The sequence below is a fragment of the Porites lutea genome, chromosome 5, assembly GCF_958299795.1.
Source record: "Porites lutea chromosome 5, jaPorLute2.1, whole genome shotgun sequence".
NCBI lineage: Eukaryota > Metazoa > Cnidaria > Anthozoa > Scleractinia > Poritidae > Porites > Porites lutea.
Genome location: NC_133205.1, coordinates 14,671,015 through 14,689,769, shown reverse-complemented (window position 1 = coordinate 14,689,769; position 18,755 = coordinate 14,671,015). Strand labels below are relative to the sequence as shown.

The window sequence follows — 18,755 nt, the reverse complement described above, 5'->3', positions numbered from 1 at the left end:
AACATTTTACTGAGGAGCAACGCGAGAGAGAGCAAGAGAGAAACAGAGAAAGGAGGCAAAATTTTACTGACGAACAACGGGGAAAAGCGCAAGAAAGAGAAAGGGAAAGGCGACAAAATTTCACTGAAGAGCAACTGGAGAATGAACGAGAGAGAGCAAGAGAAAATAGACGCCTAATAAGCGACGAGCGGCGAAGAAGGGAGCGAGAGACAGCAAGGGAAAACAGGCGTCGTATAAACGAAAACGAACGAGAAGGAGGAGAAGGTGAGCGAATTTTTGCCGAGGTTAGCTTTCTATTATATGAATCGGGGATTTTACGAAAACAGAGTTAGCTTTTGTTTTGTTTGTTAATCAATAACCTCTTTGTAATTGCATCAGGTTTTTTGGACCAATCACCACACGTCATTTGTTGTCACGCAGTCTAGAGTTGATACCTTTTATCATGCATTATATCTGATTATATTGAAGTTGACCTGTGTCCTCCAAGTTCGTCGAAGAGAAACGATATGATTGAAATTTCACTTTAACAAGACAGTCGCGTCCAAGATAAAATTATAGAGTAACCTTATAATTCGTGCTCCTCGGTGTATTTTCGTTGTTTCTGGCGCGGAAAATAAGGTAATCTTAAATTGTAAAATGAAATTTTATCGAAAATTATAACCATTGCCATGTGTCCGATGCATCGCTGAATGAATGATAACTCCTTATGTAAATTTTAGGCGACTCTGGCCTCTGTGACAAGTTAAAATGATTCAGTGTTAGAGGATTGTAAATTATACGGTCTGTGAAAGCGTTGTTATGTTTTCTGAAAAGAGAGCAGAGAGCACCTTGAATTTGAAGATTTTCAATGTCTGTTGAAAGAGCGTTTTGGTGCAGATTGTTCGAGCTTACCTCTATTTGTTTTATTCAAGGTAAACAGAATTTGAAGGATCTATTCACCCTCTTGTAATTGAAATAACTTTTATTATTTTACTATAAATCTAGGCTTTTCCATTTTGTAGAGACCTATCTTCGAGTGTTTAAGAATATATATGGAGATCTATGTAAATAAGGAGGGCAGCCAGGGTTAGAAATTATTTTCGAATGTTGAAAGGCCAAACAAATTTAAGCTCGGTCATGTCTAGTTACTAACCGGTCAAGATAAATTATTACCAATCAAACAAATTTTAGCTCGGTCATGTCTAGTTACTAACCGGTCAAAATAAATTATTACCTGCCAAACAAATTTTAGCTCGGACCGGTCAAAAGACAGTAAAAACTCGTGGGTAAGAACCTGGATTTTCCCATTGCATTAACACGTACGTTCTTACAAAAATAGTTATTGGCAAAAAATTTGTCTATTTCTCTAAAATGAAAAGGTTCTTATTTTCTGAGGGGAAAAAAACATTGCAGCTTATGTCTCCCAAAGAGGTTCACCTGAATATTTTCCAGGTGTATAGAATTTTTTTTATAGATTTGAGAAAATAAAGATGTGTGTCAAATATTGGGGCTAAACAGGTTCTTGTATAGAGGGGGCCTAATTATAACTGGGAAGTTTAGCCTAACAGGTTCCTAAAAACCAGGTTCTTAGTCACAGCTAGGTTTTTACTGTATTGAAGACATTGTACTTTGCAGTAATAGCCAAATTAAGACAAAAAATTATGTGATCATAAATGCTCAAAAACTGCTTGTGTTGAGAGATGGGGAAATATTATAAACCAGTTTTGAGCGTGGTTATCAAGTTATTCATTCATTGGAGGGTACAGTGTAGTAAATAATATTTCCAGGAATATTGTCAAGCTCAGCTTGTTTATTCTTAAAAACAATTCCCCATAAGAGTTAAACCAGAAATCACAACTTTTGGCTCAGTATTGTTCTGACATGTTTTCTTTGAACAATAGGTGTATGTAGGGGTGAGGGAAAATTCTTGCCCAACTAAAGATTTTATCTTATCTTCTTAGCCATGGAAGAACATGAAAGTCAGGTCCTCCAGGTTGAATGTAACATGAAATGCTCTCTGCTTGGTGAACAAGAGCAAAGTCACTCAGCAGGTACTGATATAGTTCATGGTAGATGGTATTTATTATAGAATTGCATAATTGAGTAAAATCACGCATTCTGATTGGTTAACGAATAGAGGTATTCAGTGTGGAATTGCGAGTTGAAAACGAGGCTAAGGGATGTTTTTTCGCATCTACGTAACAACTATCGTCAAATTGTAACACAACAACTGCCAAAAAGGTTTTCTACAATGTCATCTTAAAATGTTTTCAAAATCATTGTCACCTTTTGAATATCCTTTCTTAACATTCTGTAATGTCGCCTGGTCCTCCACCTACTGTTCCAACCTAAACTGTATTTACCTTTTGCAAAAGCATCTAGTGCGGCTCATAACAAAAGCTCACTATCTAGCAAATACTGCCCCTTTGTTTAGCCAGCTTAAAGTCCTTGACATATTTAGTATTAATTCATTTTCTGTCACTACTTTTATATATTCTTATCACCATAATCTTTTGCCTAGTAGCTTTCGTGACTTGTTCTTAAGTAGTAATCAAGTCCATCAATACCAAAATTCGACTGGCCTCTCAGTATAGACCTCATTTTTGTAGATCAAATATAAAGCAATTCAGCATCCTTTATCGAGGACCTAAAATCTGGAATTCGTTGCCTGTTTCACTAATTAGCTCTCCTTCTATATTTGTTGTTAAAAAAAATTTAAAGAATTATCTCACTGATAGCCGATCTGTCGCTTAATTTTCTGATCTTGCTCACTCTGCACTCAGCCGTGAATTTAGTTCTCTAGGTAGTTGAAGGAAGCCTATTAATATAAGCTTCAAGCTTCATTAGACTTCCTTGTCACATTAATTTTATAATTTAATTAACACCTTTTGTTTATGTTGTATAAGGTTTTGTGAGTGACTAAATAAATAAATAGTTAAAAACAAACAAAAGCATTTTTTAAAGTGATCCGGAGGTTCTTCCTTGTTTTGAACTAAACTACAAATTCTTGGAGAGGTATTAAGAACCCCTTTCGCTAGCGACAATGAGAAAACAAGAAAATCCTGTGAACACAGCCCAGAAAATGGCAGGCCAAATTCAAACAAACAAAATGGAGAAGCGACAATGGAGGAAGTGCCAGGGTCAATTGTTACATATACAGAAGAAGAAATAAATACCTTCAAAGATCACATTGTCCCTGAAAACACAAAAAAGAGTACGCCACTTGCATTCATCCTGAATCGTGGTACTTAGAAAAGTACAAAACAGAGCTGAACTTGAACAGCATTTTTAAAACATTTCAAGGTACTTACCTTATATCAATCGCAACGTTAAACTTTCAGTGCTTTGCCTTGGACACTTCATTTCTTTCAGTTTTGCTACCGAAGAGGTAAAAGGTGTAAATTATTTTCCTTCGCGAGCAAATGAGCAATTTGAAAAAGGATGTTATAGATAACCGGCTTGTAAATTCAGTGAAATACCTCTATTTATCCTTACAATTAGTGTGAAGCTTGTTCCTGTGTAAAAAAGTTTGAAAACAAATGTAAAATGAAAAAAATGTATTTGATTATGCGATTCAAGGAAAATCCATTACCTGACTCGTGAATTCCACGTTAAATTGCACTTGAAAACCGATATCGGTTTTCGTGTGTAATTTAACGTTGAATTCCCTCGTCAGGTAATGAATTTTCCTATAAAACTTAATAATATATGTGGAAAAATTTCTTGAATCAGATTGGCTTAGAGCAGTGCAGTTTTTAGTAAACACAGTACAAAACAAGGAAACATAATGCAAAAATAAGGAAATAAAGTGCAAATTTCTCAGAGAATGAAAACCTGTGATTGGCTAATAAACAATCAGTGTTCTCCAGAAGCGCGGGCAACTGGCAGTTTCACTGGGAACTCTTTTCCAAAGTGCCAGCTACTCTTATGAGTCAAAACATAAAAAAAAACTATAACTTTTATCTTGAATTTTTCGTAAGTTCGATTTTTTTCCGCAAAGGATAAAACGGCACCCGAAGTAAATCGTGTTAATTCATTTCTTAGAATACTAGAACATGCAATTTCTTCGGGAAAAGAACAAACAAACAAAAAAGGCCACAAGAGCTTGTTTGAAAGTTTATTGAAAAACACATGAAAATACATGGAACTAAAGTGCCTTGAACAGCTACAAAAGAAGACAGGTGTTGTTTATTCATGGTTGCGAAGCCACTTGCTGAGGCACTTGCCGATAGATAGCTGCGGCTTGTTTATCCGACATGAAGAATATAAATCACAAGCAACCAGAATACAGGCTATGCAGCCATTCACTACAGCAATCGAGGCGTCAGTAAAGCTTCTTTTCTTGTTCAGCAAAACCAGCTTGTGGCTTCAAACAACGTCATAACAAGTGACAAGTTTTTCTCTCAGCTCTTAGTTTTTCTCATGCCCCCAAACCCCCCTTTAGATACGGTACTCTTCCTTTACCAGCACTTGGTGTCAGGCAACAGTTACTTTACATTGGGAGCTGGTTACTCTAAAACTTCTGGAGAACACTGAACAATAGAAATATATAAGAACCAATCAGCCTCAGGTGTCACAATCTGCTTGCTTATCTTCTTAGCCATGGAAAAACATGAAAGTCAGGTCCTCCAGGTTGAAAGGAGCATGGAATGCTCTCTGCTTGGTGAACAAGAGCAAAGTCAATCAGCAGGTACTGATATAGTTCATGGTAGATGGTATTTATTATAAAACTAAATAATATACATGGAAAAATTTCTTGAATGAGATTGGCTTAGAGCAGTGTAGTTTTTAGTAAACACAGTAAAAAAACAAGGAAACATAATGCAAAAATAAGGAAATAAAGTGCAAATTTCTCAGAGAATGAAAACCTGTGAACAATCAGTGTTCTCCAGAAGCGCAGGTGACTGGTGGTTTCGCTGGCTACTCTTATGACTCAAAACAGTAAAAAAAACTGTCTGTACCTTTTATCTTAAATTTTTCAGAAGGTTCTAAAAGAAACAAAAACAATAACTTGTCGTACAAAAAGCTCTTTGGTGTATGACAATTTGTCTTTTGCTAATGGTATTATCGATATATTTACTGAATGATTTTTGATGAGACATTGCCAGATAATATTTTAAATTATAAAATAACTAAGATAGTACATGCATTCTGATTGGTTAAAAACCAATAGTTTATTGAGCTGGTAATCTCATAGTAAACTGAAACATGCTTTAAAGTTATTTTATAAAAGTAAAAGACCACATTTTCTATGGATTTACCAGCATGATAACTCACTTGGTTCTTGGGAGAACTCTGGAAAAGCTTGTAAATCACGAGCAAAACTTCTCAGATCTCTGGGCTTAATGCCCCCAAACCCCTCCCTTAGAAACAGTACTCTCACTTTATCAGTGCTTGGTGTGAGGCACCAGTTTCTTTGCTTTGGGAGCTGGCTACTCTAAAACTTCTGGATAACACTGAACAATAGAATTATACAAGAACCAATCAGCCTCAGGTGTCACAATCTGCTTGCCCAACTTATTAAGATTATATCTTATCTTCTTAGCCATAGAAGAACATGAAAGTGAAGTCCTCCAACTTGAATGTAGCATGGAAAGCTCTCTGCCAGGTGAACAAGAGCAAAGTCATTCAGCAGGTACTGATATACCGGTAGTTGTTTATGGTAGATGGTATTTTATTATGAAAGTTAATAATATACATGAAAAAATTTCTCTGTGAATTTGATTGGCTTAGAGCAGTGTACTTTTTAGTAAACACAATGCAAAAACAAGGAAACATAATGCAAAAAGAAAGAAATATAATGCAAATTTATCAGAGAATGAAAAACTGTGATTGGGCTAATAAACAATAGAAATTTATCAGAACTAATTAAGTGCCACAATTTGCTGGTGGGAAGCATGTATACTTTTAAAACTTCCCCCTTTTTGGTGTAATTAATTATGCTCTGTTGTCTTACCTAAGTAATCTTTCCTTTTTCTTGTAACACTTTTTTTTCTCAATATTTTATTTTATGAATTTACCTGATTATTTTTATTTATTTATTCATTGTGGGTTGTTTTTTTTCATTTTTGTAACCAAGATTTTGAAATTAATAAAGGTGTGGGTGGGCGTGTGTGTGTAACAAATAAGAATGTTAAAACTGTCATATATATATTTTTTACATGGACTCAAAAGAGCAGCTATATAATCAGTGATTTTGTTACCTCTGCATTCTATCTATCCAGGTGATCTGGGAGTCAATCATTAGCCAATCAGCTTTGAGTATAATTTTATTTTAAAGCCCCACACAATTCTTTGCGCGCCTAGAGCTTGTTCGTACGAACCTGCAGCGTTGTCGCGTGGTGGAAAATGGTACCGTTGTTTGCATTCGAAGGCTTTTCCAGAGAAAGATTTGGCAGAGAGCGGAGTTAAGATTGACAACTGAGTCTTTTAATAACTGTTGACTTGTTAAAACGAGCAGCTAGAGAAGGATTGGATCTTACGGTAATCAATCTTACGACAGACGAGTGAGAGTTTTAATTGATCGACTTCTGTACTCTCTCACGCAAGAGCTGGTTAAATTTACTTTCTATTCCTGCATACATTTTAGTAACAAACTCGGCTTTGTTTGACAAAGGGAGTGCAGTCAATAGACGCAAACAAGCCAGCTGTCCTGCCCTAACTAACGTTGGATCCTGGAGAACAGGATATCGGTCCTCAAGAATTTGTTGGTCGTACAACACGTTATTATCGTAAACTGTGGCGAGTCCGCGATTTATTGCCTTCTTTAGAGACGGAACTTTTGAGAGTACTTCTTGCAGCTTGGCTGTTACAGGTTCTCTTCTACCGACCATGACTAGTTCTATTCTATTTGGCGAGCCTCCTTCTTCTACGTGCATATTTTCCTCCGTCCATTTCCCACCTCCTGTCCTTCCGTTCTCCCTGTCCTTGGTGTGAACCTTCTTTTCAAACTTCGGCCTCGACTTAACATCCATCACTATCGAATTCTCGCGAACTTCTAATCCAATGACATCCGTGAAGTGTATTAACATTCTCTTGCTTTCATCGCGTTCAACTTTGGTTGCGGAAAAACATTGGCTAGCGGAAGCTGTCAAGACTTTGCACTTAAATATTTCTTTGCTCACTCGGGCATCTGAACGTTCCCATGAAATGAATGATGACTGAATTGACTGCAAATGAAATTCTAAACAAGACTGTGGTAAATCATCATGAAGTTCTCTGGCTGACTGTTTTGTTATGACGGTAATGGTGTTATTTCGGTAGCTATCCTTTGCATACTGCCACAGCTCGTCAGTTAATAACATAACTTCTTCAGAGCACTGAACTTCATTTATACTTTTACACACGACATTGTCAGGAACGTTGCCTTGTGCCGGTGAATCCTCGGTTATCACAGCCTAAAAGAAGTAAGTAAATTTGTCACTGAACGCTTTTGATTTGTATCCATTCTTTTAGTACTTACTGGTAACCGTATCTCGGGCATTATGGTAACACAAGGTTTCGAAGATCAATATAGAATTTAAGCTTATATTTTTAGTTTTCAATGAGGCCTCCATGCCTCCATTGCAACATTTTTTGTTCCATCCTCCAGGCTTAGGCCTTGGTGTTTACATTTTTAATAAATTAACAAGGATGATTTTTGTCTCGTATCTGTTCTTGTACTTAAATTCTTGTATAGTTAGCCTTACCTTGTACATTTCGAATTCATTGTCATCGTCGTTTCGAGCTTCATCCTCCATTTTTTCAGGTACATTTTCTTCACGGTTCAATTCAATTTTCTCAGTAAAGGGCAGATTCTTATGGTAAAAAAGGAAATGGCAAAAATAGTAACTTTCAGCTTTTAATCTTCACCAAGTATATTTTTTTAAAATGAGAAAGTGGATTTTTTTCTGCCAGTGAAGATCTTATAGTTTAAAAATTTGCTTCAGTATTTCTTACAACTTTTAGCTGGAAATGTGCCACCAACAAATTCTAGGAAATATGTTTTAGCATAGCATTAAAGATAGGCTTCCTGGATACTTGTAGAATATTATTGCATGCCAAGTGTGTACTTAGATAAGATAGATTTACTTTTTTTGCTGAATTTCCCTGGAATTATTGGAATTAATGATTTTATCAGAAATGATTAAAATTACGTCTGACTTTTAAACTAAAAAAATTATGTGATTACCATTTTTTTTGTCCCATAGTTTCCCTGTTCTTGAGCCTGTCGTTTTCTTTCAACCTTTGTAGAGGATGACTTTTGTGGAGTTGTTTCTCTACATATTAACTCAAACACTTCATTTGCAAATTGCTGCTGGATGACTTGTTTTTGATACTGGTGCTTTGAAATGGGACCATTTCGTCCTCCAGAAAATAGCAAGGAATTCTTTTTATTTTGTTTATGTGCTGTCTCCATGATACCGTCATTAAAATTTGCCAGAGTTATTGGAAGACCAATGATGTCAGAATCTGAAAGGGCCTTCTCCACATAATACGGAACATAGGTAACAATCTGCTTTAGTGACGCAGTGATGTTTGCAGTTCCAAATATTTGCACTGCTTGGAACCCAAGCTGGATGCGGGCCTGAACTTCATAATCATCACCTGTCAATTCATGTGGTGTCAGGAGAAGGTTTTTGTACACACCGTCAAGACCTTTGCAAAATGTACAAAGGATTTCTAAAAGAGTTCCCTTAAAACCAGCTGCTTTTAAGATTTCAGGCATTCTTTCTGCAAAGGCTAGAACACCTACTTCATCGAACTTGACTGTTTTGTCATCAACGTTTACAGACTTGGCCAATCCTTTTTTGAGTGCTAACAAAAATTGCTGATCACTACCAAGAACAGCTATAACAAAATAAATGTGGATTTATGATGAGAAAGGCTTCAAAAAGTAAAGAAAGAGTCAATTTAGTTTTGGCCAAAGTAACTAGCATCTACATGCCAGAATATTATTTTTTGCTATTTGTTGTCCCACAACTGGACCTGTTAATATTAATTAATGAGCTGGGGTATAGAATTTATTCACCAGTAAAATATCAGGCAAGGTTTTTGCACAAACACACCTAAAGATCATTGTTGCTATGGGTACAGAATAAAATTACACCTTTTGCAGAAAAAAAAAGGAAAGTGAAAGGTTTTGGTATTTCATAGCTGTTCAAATAATACACAAAACATTATATGGCTGCTAGGGGATAAGAAATTTCTCTTCTTTTGTTGAAAAAATATTTTCCAACAGTAATACTCCCTTGTTTCTCTACCTGGGCATGTAATAAAAATACCCCCTAATTATGTCTTCCCTTTTCCTCACATGCTAAAAATATGCAAGATGATGTGTGGTTGGCAGTTTCCTCTGATGTTGTGATCTTTTTTGACTCACTTGCTGATCACTTAAAACATTTTGGCAGGTTAAGAAGGGTGCCCTTATGTGCCTATAATTTTGTATTTCTTTGCTTCAAAGGGTACAACAGTAATAATTATTATTACCTTTTTTTGTTAAATAAATTCAGGCAGAGGATGTTTCACTGCAAAAATTATAGTACTTTTGAATCGGACAGCTCAAGAGAGATTAAAAAGAAAATAAAAAATTTACATATATAAGCATATATCAGTTTAAGGTGACTGGTAAGATGTAGCTCTAGCGTTTGCCTGTGTCGCTATGGATACAAACCTGATGCAATCTTGGCAATTCGCAAACATAATGTTTCTGCAGATCGAAAACCAAGATGGGAAATTCCAGGGTAGTACTCAGAGAGTGGTGTTCCAGAAATATTACTACGGCCAGTATTTCCAAGATTTTGCTTAGCGAACTCCCTGTGTTTTTCTTTGCTAGGGGCTTTTCCTTTAAGTTCGCTTTGGAATTTAGTCTCTAGAGCTTCTGTGTCTTCAACGGTCCAAACTGGACATGTACATACTAGTTTCATATCTCCCAACTGACTTTGGTGTTCTGGGGCTTCAGGGATTGGGTAGGAGGATTTTGCAGAAGAATTACCCGTTGAAGACCTCCTTTCCTTACCATCACCACAGCTCCTGCGGACAATTTTAATTTCCTTCCCACTTAATGGATGTTTAATTGTTTTCAGTTCTTTCAGCTGATCAAAAACTGCCCCTGCACATTTTTTCACTGTGTCATAATCATCACCTCCCAACCACAAAGCAACCGTCAACACTGTGCTCAGTAAATTATAAGGCTCAATAATCTTCACTCGGACACTGGTCTCTCCAGTAAAATGGCGAGACCATTTCAGCCAGGGAAAACCATCAGTGTAATCCATAATAATAATAGTGTCATTTGGTGCTGTTATAGCACTTTGCACGCCTGCTTGACTAAGAAAAAGTGTTATGTATTTTTCAACATCAACATAACCCACAACTACCTCGCCAAATTCGTTAAATTTTAGCCCAACCTTTTCAAGTAATTCTTGACGTGTATCATTGAGTTTACCAAAAATTTCATCCTTGCTGAGAATAGGGTTGATTCCCAGGACTTTTTCCAGCTTTTTCCCCAACTTGTTTCTCAAGACGTCCTGGGTGTCTTTTTGGCTAATGCCAAATTCGCCAACAATACCACAAGAAAAATCTTTGAAGGCAGGATAATAGGTTTTAAAAACCAATGGCATGAGGAATCCTCGCAAAAGGGATCCATTGTCTTGCTCCAACAACCATTCACAACAATTACTTTTGTTGTCGAGAACAAAGTCAATAAATTTCTGCTTCGGGCTTTGCAAGGTAAAAGGTAAGGATGTTTTCGAGTAAAAGAAAGTTACAAGTTCCGGAAAACGGAGACAAATTTGCTCTCTAAAAGTCACCAACTTCTGAAATACATCCCCAGACGAGGAGCTTCCTTGTGAAAAAAAGTCAACAGGCGGCACAACTTTGGTGACTCTGGGAAGAGCGAATTCTGAAATTTCTTCATCAGTCAAATGTGACATCAGCTCACGAACTCTTTGTCTCCTCGAATAAGGCTGTTCTTCGCTTAAAAACGTCTCGCTTATCTCCTTTGTTGAAATTCGCTTGTGTGAATTTTTTAGAGACTCCGGTTTATGTGTCGGATACAGCCGAAAGTGCTCGTTTAAACTTTTTTTGGTTTTATAAAATTTTTCGCAGTTCGGAGATGGACAATGCAAGCGGATGAAAGTCTCAAGTTGAACGACGTTTTCTTTTTCCTGTAGTACAAAAGCCATGCTCGGGCTGTACTGTATTTGCAAATAAGCGACCAAACATCAAAAGGGTTTTTAAATGGCATAGTTTGTAACATTGCTTTGAAAAAGCCCGCCAAAAATGTGCCACCCGCGACAAAGTGGATGAGTTGAGCGAGCGTTTGATCGAACTCAACTTTCCTCGTGCTCACTAACACAATCAAAATATTTAAAAAAATCTGACTAAATAGCGACACACAAGAAACAACGATAAACACGATATCTTTAATACTACCTATACATACAATAATAGAACATAACAGTATAAAACAAGGTGAGAAATTATCTTCATGCTTACAAGTTGGAATCCACGATTCGAAATTGCACTTTTCACACATCGCTTTCTTTTGAGTTTAAAACCAACCTGCTGCCCCACGAGACTTTTCATCCGTTCATATAAATACTTCCTATATTTCTGGTACCAATGAGAGTTCGAAACGCGGTATAAGGTTGGAAAGAACCCAAAATTCATCGATGAACGCTACTCGCACCACATTTGACCGACATGGTGGACAAAAACAAAACTTGTGAATGCGCGCGCGCTGTTTCATGGGATACGGCATTAAAATTTTCTCCCCGGCCCTCCGCAATGACGTCACCAGATCGCCTGGATGTTCCTGACGCATAAAAATCACCAAAGACATAAAATAATTCATGGATATATCGATCTGAACGTGTGTATTTGTAGAAATATCCCGTACGTGTAATTTCTGTGGCAGTTATGGTTGTTGTTTAGTGATGCATATTTGTTTTAGCCTTTGTTGACGTCTGCTTTAAAATAGAAGAACTATATTTTAATTTCAGTATACTATAATACAGAGTTTTGGAGTGTGTCTTCGGATTAACTGTCTGCGGCTGGTACATAAAGGCCCAAACATTTGCCATTTTGGACTCATTTTTTTTAACTGGGACTCATTGGTTCTGGACTGGGACTCATGATTTCTCACAAGATGAGTCCCAGAATTCATCATATTTATTTGTAACAAAAACACTGTATAATTCATTGATTAGACCTTTTGTCGTGTAATTCAAGTGTTGTTGTTGTGGTAAACATGACAAGTCATCATGTCTGTACTTAATTCTCCATGACTGGATTGTAGGATTTTTGTTCTGTTTGTATTTGATCGTACATTATTATTATGGGAAAACTCACCTTAGGGTTGTATTACTTTGACTAGAACAAAGTTAAAATACATTGAATTCTCATAGAGATAATTATTTTTTGGATTATAATAATGAGTTCATTGGTTGGGTCACTCCCATTATATTTGATGACTGATTTATGAAATATCAGCACTTAGAAAATGTTTGTCAAGGTTGTTGTATTATCCGAAGTTTCAAAAGTAGAAATATTGTGTATTTTCTATTTGAAATCAGGTTTTGAGAACACTTCCACAGATACAGCTTTATAATAGTTATTCTTGTACAGTTATACAAGCATGCAGTACTAGGGTGCAAAGAAAAGGAGGTCAGTTTTGTGCTTGTCCTTCAGGAAGGCTGTAGCTTGCATCTGTTAGCCCAAGAATCACAACTCTATTATCCCTCAGGCAAGATAAAAAATAGAATCCACTAGCCCCATAGCTTATATGAATTGTGTAGTTGGTTAATACAAATAATTCATTTACTAGGAGAAGAGTTGGAATGACACACGCCTGCAGTAGAAAATGGCCCAATTGAGGGAGCAAGCGACGTGCAGGAAACACAGCAACCTCTTCCAGAAGTAAATAGTAGTAGCCACTTAGAAGATGACCGCCTAATTGCTAGAGCAAGGGCAGTTGGTGTGGACTATGAGTTTGCAAAGCCTGGTGAAGTGGAAACGGAGGATGACAGAAGAAAAAGACAGCGGCGAAACCAAAGAAGAATATCAGAACAAGAGAAAAGGTTGTGTGAAGTTGTTGGAGATCTACCACCTCCTCCACCAGCAGGGTCAAGTCAGCAAGAAGATAATGCCTACAGAGCTATTCGTGCATTTGAGGTGGAGCAGATGACTTATGCATTCTTTTTTTGTGAGGTCTGCAAGGAAAGGCGACTGGAGTGCAAGGGCACAAGAAACATGTGTACTGGCTGCAGAAGAGATAAGAAGGTGCCAAAAGTTTGGTCAGGTGAGAATAACATGGATCCAATGGCTGTTCCTGAGATTTTGTCTAACATGTCAGATGCTGAACAGATGCCGATAGCCAGGCTAGCACCCACTGTGCATGTGCACCTGCTGAAACATGGAGGTATCACCTCAAAGGGACATTGCATTGCTTTCCCACAGGCTGTGCAAGAACCGGCCACTATTCTTCCACGCCTACCAGCAGAGGTGGATATCATACGCGTGAGAAGACAAGGAAAAGATGATACCCATAAGGACTTCAGGGTTAGAAGACACCCTGTTGAAGGAGCCCTTCGTTGGCTCAAGGACAACAATCCTGCTTACGGTGATGTTGTTATTGATGGCACTCGCATAGAGAATTTACCAGAAGATGGTGAGTTGCCCAATTTGAGAACTGTTGAGTTCTCTGAGACAGAACGCATAAACGACCAAGGCCCTGCACCACAACAATTGGATGTTGGGGAAACAGACAGTACTGATGACTCAACAGTCTCTGGAATTATTCTTCCTGAGCCGGGAGTGAATGTGCAAGCACAAGTAGAAGCAGCCATAAATGAAGTTGTTTCTGAAGCTAGGGAAGGTGAAGCTGGAGAAACACAACGAAATGTGCAACGACCAGTGATCCCGTGGCCGACCACGAGCACAACACCAGCATCGGAGTTTACCACTCCCTACTTTTTTATGATGGCATTTCCTTGCTGGTTTCCCTATGGAAAGGGTAATTTCCACATAAACCGTCCGATGACGTGTCCCACACTGCATAACTGGGCAGAGCACCTGCTGTGGTACCAAGACGGAAGGTTTGCGAGGCATAAAGTCTGGAAGTTTGTCGTCCACAATATGATCATGAGGAAACGTGCCCTGGAACAGAGTCGGTTCTTTGTTGACCAGCAACTTGGTGACCCACAAATAACTGTTGCAGACCTGCAAGAGCGACTTGCGAGAGGCGACACTTTCACCGACAAGTTGTTGTATTTTGGTGCAAATCTACGTGGTACAGCTCAGTATCGGCACCAGAGACGTAGAGAGCTTCGTGCATTGGTTGAGTTCATGGTCAATGAGAAGCATGGGTTACCTTCATTTTTCATGACTGGAAGCTGTGCCGAGTTTTACTTTCCTCCTCTTAGAAGACTACTTGAAGAGTACATCTTGCAGACCAAAGGAAAAGAAGTCAACCTTGCTGAAGATAGTAATGCCCGCTTCAAGGCAGTACAAGAAAATACTCATGTAGTGGTGAATTACTTTGACCTACGCACCCAAGCATACCATAAGAAGGTACTGAAGCCAGTATTCGGTGTCTCTGATTATTGGTACCGCTATGAGTTTGCTAAGTCCCGCGGTCAAATTCATTGGCACCAACTCAGCTGGAGGGAAGACAGGCAACCGCATAAGCTATTGCATGAAGCTCGTGAAGATGATTGCGAAGAGGAAGAGTATGCAGCTAGACTTAGTCAGTGGGCGGATCAAACCTTTGCCATGACAGCATTACATCCAGCTGGCAATGACGAAAAACGGCAGCCGAGGAACCACCACCTGAGGGAATGGCTCAGCCCATATCAGACGATAGGGATCCGTTAGTTAAGATGCTAATGCAAATAGCTGCAACACAAGATGCAATACTGGAGGATCATTTGCTTTTAGTAAACCGGATTGGACTCCACAGTTGCTCTGATTACTGCTTGAGAACTCCTCGCCATCCGGAGCAAGGATTGCAGCCGAGAGAACGTGTATGTCGGATGGAGTTTGGAAGCGAGTTCTGCCCAGGGAAAAAAATTCATGGTAGTCGGGAAATTGTGGAAGATCATAATGGAGCACCCCGCCTAGAGATGCCACGTGACCATCCACGTGTGGTTCAGCATTCTCGTTATCAGCTACAATCATGGAGAGCAAATGGGGATGTAAGCTTGATTCTTTCCAATTCTCCTCCAGATAATCCAAGTACAGATGATATCATTGCCATAATTGACTATGTGTGTGGATATACTTGCAAAGATAGCGAACCCACTGGTGCAACTTCTGATCTCTTTAAGGACATGGTGAATGCTGTTGATGCAGGTGATGCAGACCAAGTGACAGGCAAGTCAATGTGTGCTAAGATGCTGATAAAGACAGTAGGAAGACGAGATATCAGTGGACCGGAGGCATCCTTTGAACTGAGTGGGCTAGCACTTTGGCGATGTAGCCGTCCATTTACCTACTTGTCAATGTCAGGGTCAAGGAGACTTGAACGTGATGGTGAAACTGCAACTCGCAGCATCCCACTGGATAAGTACCTTGCACGACCGCAAGATGATCACTGTTCTTGGTACCACTTTGCATCGAAGAACGGTAATGTCCATGTTGTAAGTGGTGGTTCTACGCATGCAACATGGCCATTGAATGAAGACTACTGTAGGACCATGCTCCTGTTACACTGGCCAAGTTGGTTTGACATCCAAGAAGTGAAGGGGGATGCTGAATCTTGGATTGATCGCTTTAAGGACTTTTTTGCAAGTGACCACTGTCCAACATTTGTGAAGGCCCAAGTTGCTAAGGCACGGCGTTTTGCAGACCACCCACAAGAACCAGTGTTTGAAGAGGATCAGGAAGATGATGCTGTTGAAGCAGAAGAACAGCCAGACTAGGTGGATGTATATGCAGGGCAGAACCAAATATATGGGGGTGTAGAGAAGGACCTTGATTATGATGATGGTGGGGAGGACTATGACTGGAGCAGCACTCGTATCATTCTTCCTGAAGGAAAAGACCCAACAAAATGGCTTCAAGAAAGCATTAAAGCAGATGAGGAACGGGAGACAGAAAGTAGAGACCTTGATTTACCTCAGGTGTGTCCGTTGTCTCTAAATGAGAATCAGAAAGCCATAGTGGGGCTTGTGTTGCACACCCTGTTCAACTTTGTTGAAAACACTGAATATTACCATCCACTGCGGCTTGTGGTCTCTGGAACTGCTGGTACAGGAAAGTCTTATGTCATAAAGTGTCTCCAGAGGTTAGTGCGGCAAGTTTTTGAAGCCAATGATGCAATACAGGTGATAACTCCAACAGGGAATGCTGCCTATCTCGTTCAAGGCAGTACAGCTCATAGCTTTCTTGGAGTACGAACAGGTGGAAGGTCTTGCAATGAGTTGACTGTACCTACAGGTCCCTTACTAGAGGAAATTCAAAAAAAGTGCGAAAATCTGAAAGTTCTGGTTGGTGATGAACGATCAATGTTTGGACGCACAACAATGGGCTGGATGGAACAGCATGCACGTTATGCAATCAACAAAGGAGCCAATGCAGATGAGTTATGGGGAGGGATTCCTGTTGCAGTGTTTATGGGAGATGATGTTCAGCTTCCTCCTGTGTGTGACACCCCCGTGTATATCTCAGATTGCCGTAGTGCACCATCTAACCATGGTCGCTTGGTTTGGACAATGTTTGATAGTGCTGTTGAGCTTACTCAGATTATACTACAGAATGAATCTGAGCAACAGCTGAGAGATGTGCTGATGTCACTAAGGAATTATACGACAACACCCCAGCAAATCCATTGGCTACAACAGTTTCAATGGCACAATCTCCGCATGTCGCATGGCCCGGAACTCTTTGCTAGGATGGATGAGCAAGGTGTGAACGTATTTCCCACGCACCGTCTTGAATGGCAGCGTAATAAAACAAAGCTGCTTGAGTGTAACAGACAGCCAAACCACCCAGTAGCAAAGATCAAGGCAGTTCACAATGGCAGACATGCAGTGGATGCTGACAGTAATAAGGCGGGGGGATTGTTACCTCTACTGTATCTTTGCCGTGACAGCAAAGTAATGCTGGTAGTTAACTTAAAGGCTGAGTGGGGTTTGTACAATGGGGCAGTAGGCACAGTCGTAGACATCGTGTATAAAGATGGCCGCAGACCTACTGATGATCCTGCTCCAGTACCTGATGTGGTTCTGGTGAGGTTTCCAGGATATAGGGGGCCACCGTACATTAATGAAGATCCGACAGTTGTGCCAATTGTACCAGTAAGTCGTTCCACTGAATGCACATGCCGATGCAAGCGTCTGCAGGTTCCATTGCGACTGGCATGGGGAACAACAATCCACAAATGCCAAGGGATGACTGTGGGTGCCGGAGAAGCATTCAGGTATGTAGTGGTTCACCCCGGGGACCATGGCTTTGAAGCCAGAAACCCAGGAGTTCTATTTGTGGCATTGTCAAGAGCAAAATCAGCTGGTGGGGAAGGAAGAGATCCTGATTTTGCTTTTCGTGAAGATGTACTGAAAAACAATGACAGATTCAGACCTGTGGACACTCCAACTACAAGAGCTAGAGCAGTGGAGATTGAGAGACTGCATGTCTTAGCAACTCAGTCTTGGCAGAGAAGGGTGTTAGCACCAGCATATAGGGAGGAAACCTTACTCCGACTCGTAGAGTGGGCTCAATCACAAAGTCATCATTGAGACAATGCTGAATTGTTGGATCATAAGTGTCTGATCTATTTTTTTTTTTTCAAATACCTATCTGGCTAACTCATAATTACCCTGACAATAGCCAATGATGTGGTGATGTTTCATTTCAAATGAAGGGCTGATGCCTGTTTTACTGTAATCGGTCTAGGTGACTGAGGACCTTAGTGGTCATGCATAACAATAAAAGGACCGTTATGCTGTAATTGGCCTAGGTGACCGAAGACCTTAGTGGTCATGCATAACAAATGAAACGGCTGTTGTGCTGTAATCGGTCTAGGTGACCGAGGACCTCAGTGGTCATGCATAACAAATTAGTGAAGGACCGTTATGCTGTAATCGGTCTAGGTGACTGAGGACCTTAGTGGTCATGCATAACAAATGAAACGACTGTTGTGCTGTAATCGGTCTAGGTGACTGAGGACCGTAGTGGTCATGCATAACAGATGAAAGGAATGTTATGCTGTAATTGGTCTAGCTGACCGAGGACCTTACTGGTCATGCATAACAGATGAAAGGACTGTTATGCTGTAATCGGTCTAGGTGACTGAGGACCTAAGTGGTCATGCATAACAAGTGAAACATCATTATATCTTGTGGTCATGGACAACTAATAGCTTTGTTACTCTGTTTTCAGCCTGTGTGACAGAAAAGATGAAGTAGTTATTTGGTGTGGCCTTCTCTATTTAAAGAGCTAACTTAAACTGTATGGAGTACGTGTTTGTCAGGCTGTACCATGGTAACTGTATTAAGAAACAGCCCAGTTGAAGAACAGCCAAGGAGTTTTAAAAGGTACTGCTGTCATCTTTTTTTCTTAGCCCGGCGACACGAGTGAAGGTGGTCCCTTCATGATACCCCGCCCTTTTGAGCGGCTAATACGGGGCGAGATCTTGTAAAGATCTTCAAAAATGCCTCGGGGGACCGGGAACCCTCTTGTTTGTCCAGCAACCTGTCTTCTTTAAGAGTAGGATGACAAGACAAATAAATATAGTAAGTAAGATAGGGGGACATTTGAGAACAACTAAACTAAATGAACTGCAATAGTATAGAAAC

General features: G+C 39.5%; 3 protein-coding genes across 3 annotated transcripts in view; all 3 read left to right on the top strand.

The window, feature by feature from the left end:
- LOC140937946 (uncharacterized) overlaps positions 1-6,041 on the top strand; it is a 7,798-nt gene extending 1,757 nt beyond the window's left edge. The window contains exons 2-4 of the mRNA XM_073387506.1: positions 1-264; positions 1,941-2,030; positions 5,525-6,041. The exon at positions 1-264 is cut by the window's left edge and continues 275 nt beyond it. Of these exons, the coding sequence (XP_073243607.1) occupies positions 1-264; positions 1,941-2,030; positions 5,525-5,697 (527 nt within the window). The 3' untranslated portion in view covers positions 5,698-6,041. The remainder of the gene's footprint in view (positions 265-1,940; positions 2,031-5,524) is intronic.
- Positions 6,042-13,143: 7,102 nt separating this feature from the next.
- On the top strand, positions 13,144-14,835 carry LOC140937945 (uncharacterized). Its single transcript, XM_073387505.1, has one exon. The coding sequence runs from the start codon at positions 13,144-13,146 to the stop codon at positions 14,833-14,835; it is 1,692 nt and encodes a 563-aa protein (XP_073243606.1).
- A 5-nt stretch (positions 14,836-14,840) lies between these two features.
- Positions 14,841-17,696, top strand: LOC140937944 (uncharacterized). The gene is made up of 2 exons (XM_073387504.1): positions 14,841-15,854; positions 15,903-17,696. Exons 1-2 carry the CDS (start codon positions 14,841-14,843, stop codon positions 17,694-17,696), a joined length of 2,808 nt encoding a protein of 935 aa, XP_073243605.1.
- Positions 17,697-18,755: the final 1,059 nt, after the last annotated feature.

Bases quoted from the DNA above. Each gene is read 5' to 3' on its own strand.
- LOC140937945 (XM_073387505.1), top strand. From the start codon at position 13,144: ATGACTTATGCATTCTTTTTTTGTGAGGTCTGCAAGGAAAGGCGACTG.
- LOC140937944 (XM_073387504.1), top strand. From the start codon at position 14,841: ATGCTAATGCAAATAGCTGCAACACAAGATGCAATACTGGAGGATCAT. The intron at 15,855-15,902 runs GTTGAAGCAGAA...TATGCAGGGCAG, and splicing joins AGGATCAGGAAGATGATGCT to AACCAAATATATGGGGGTGT.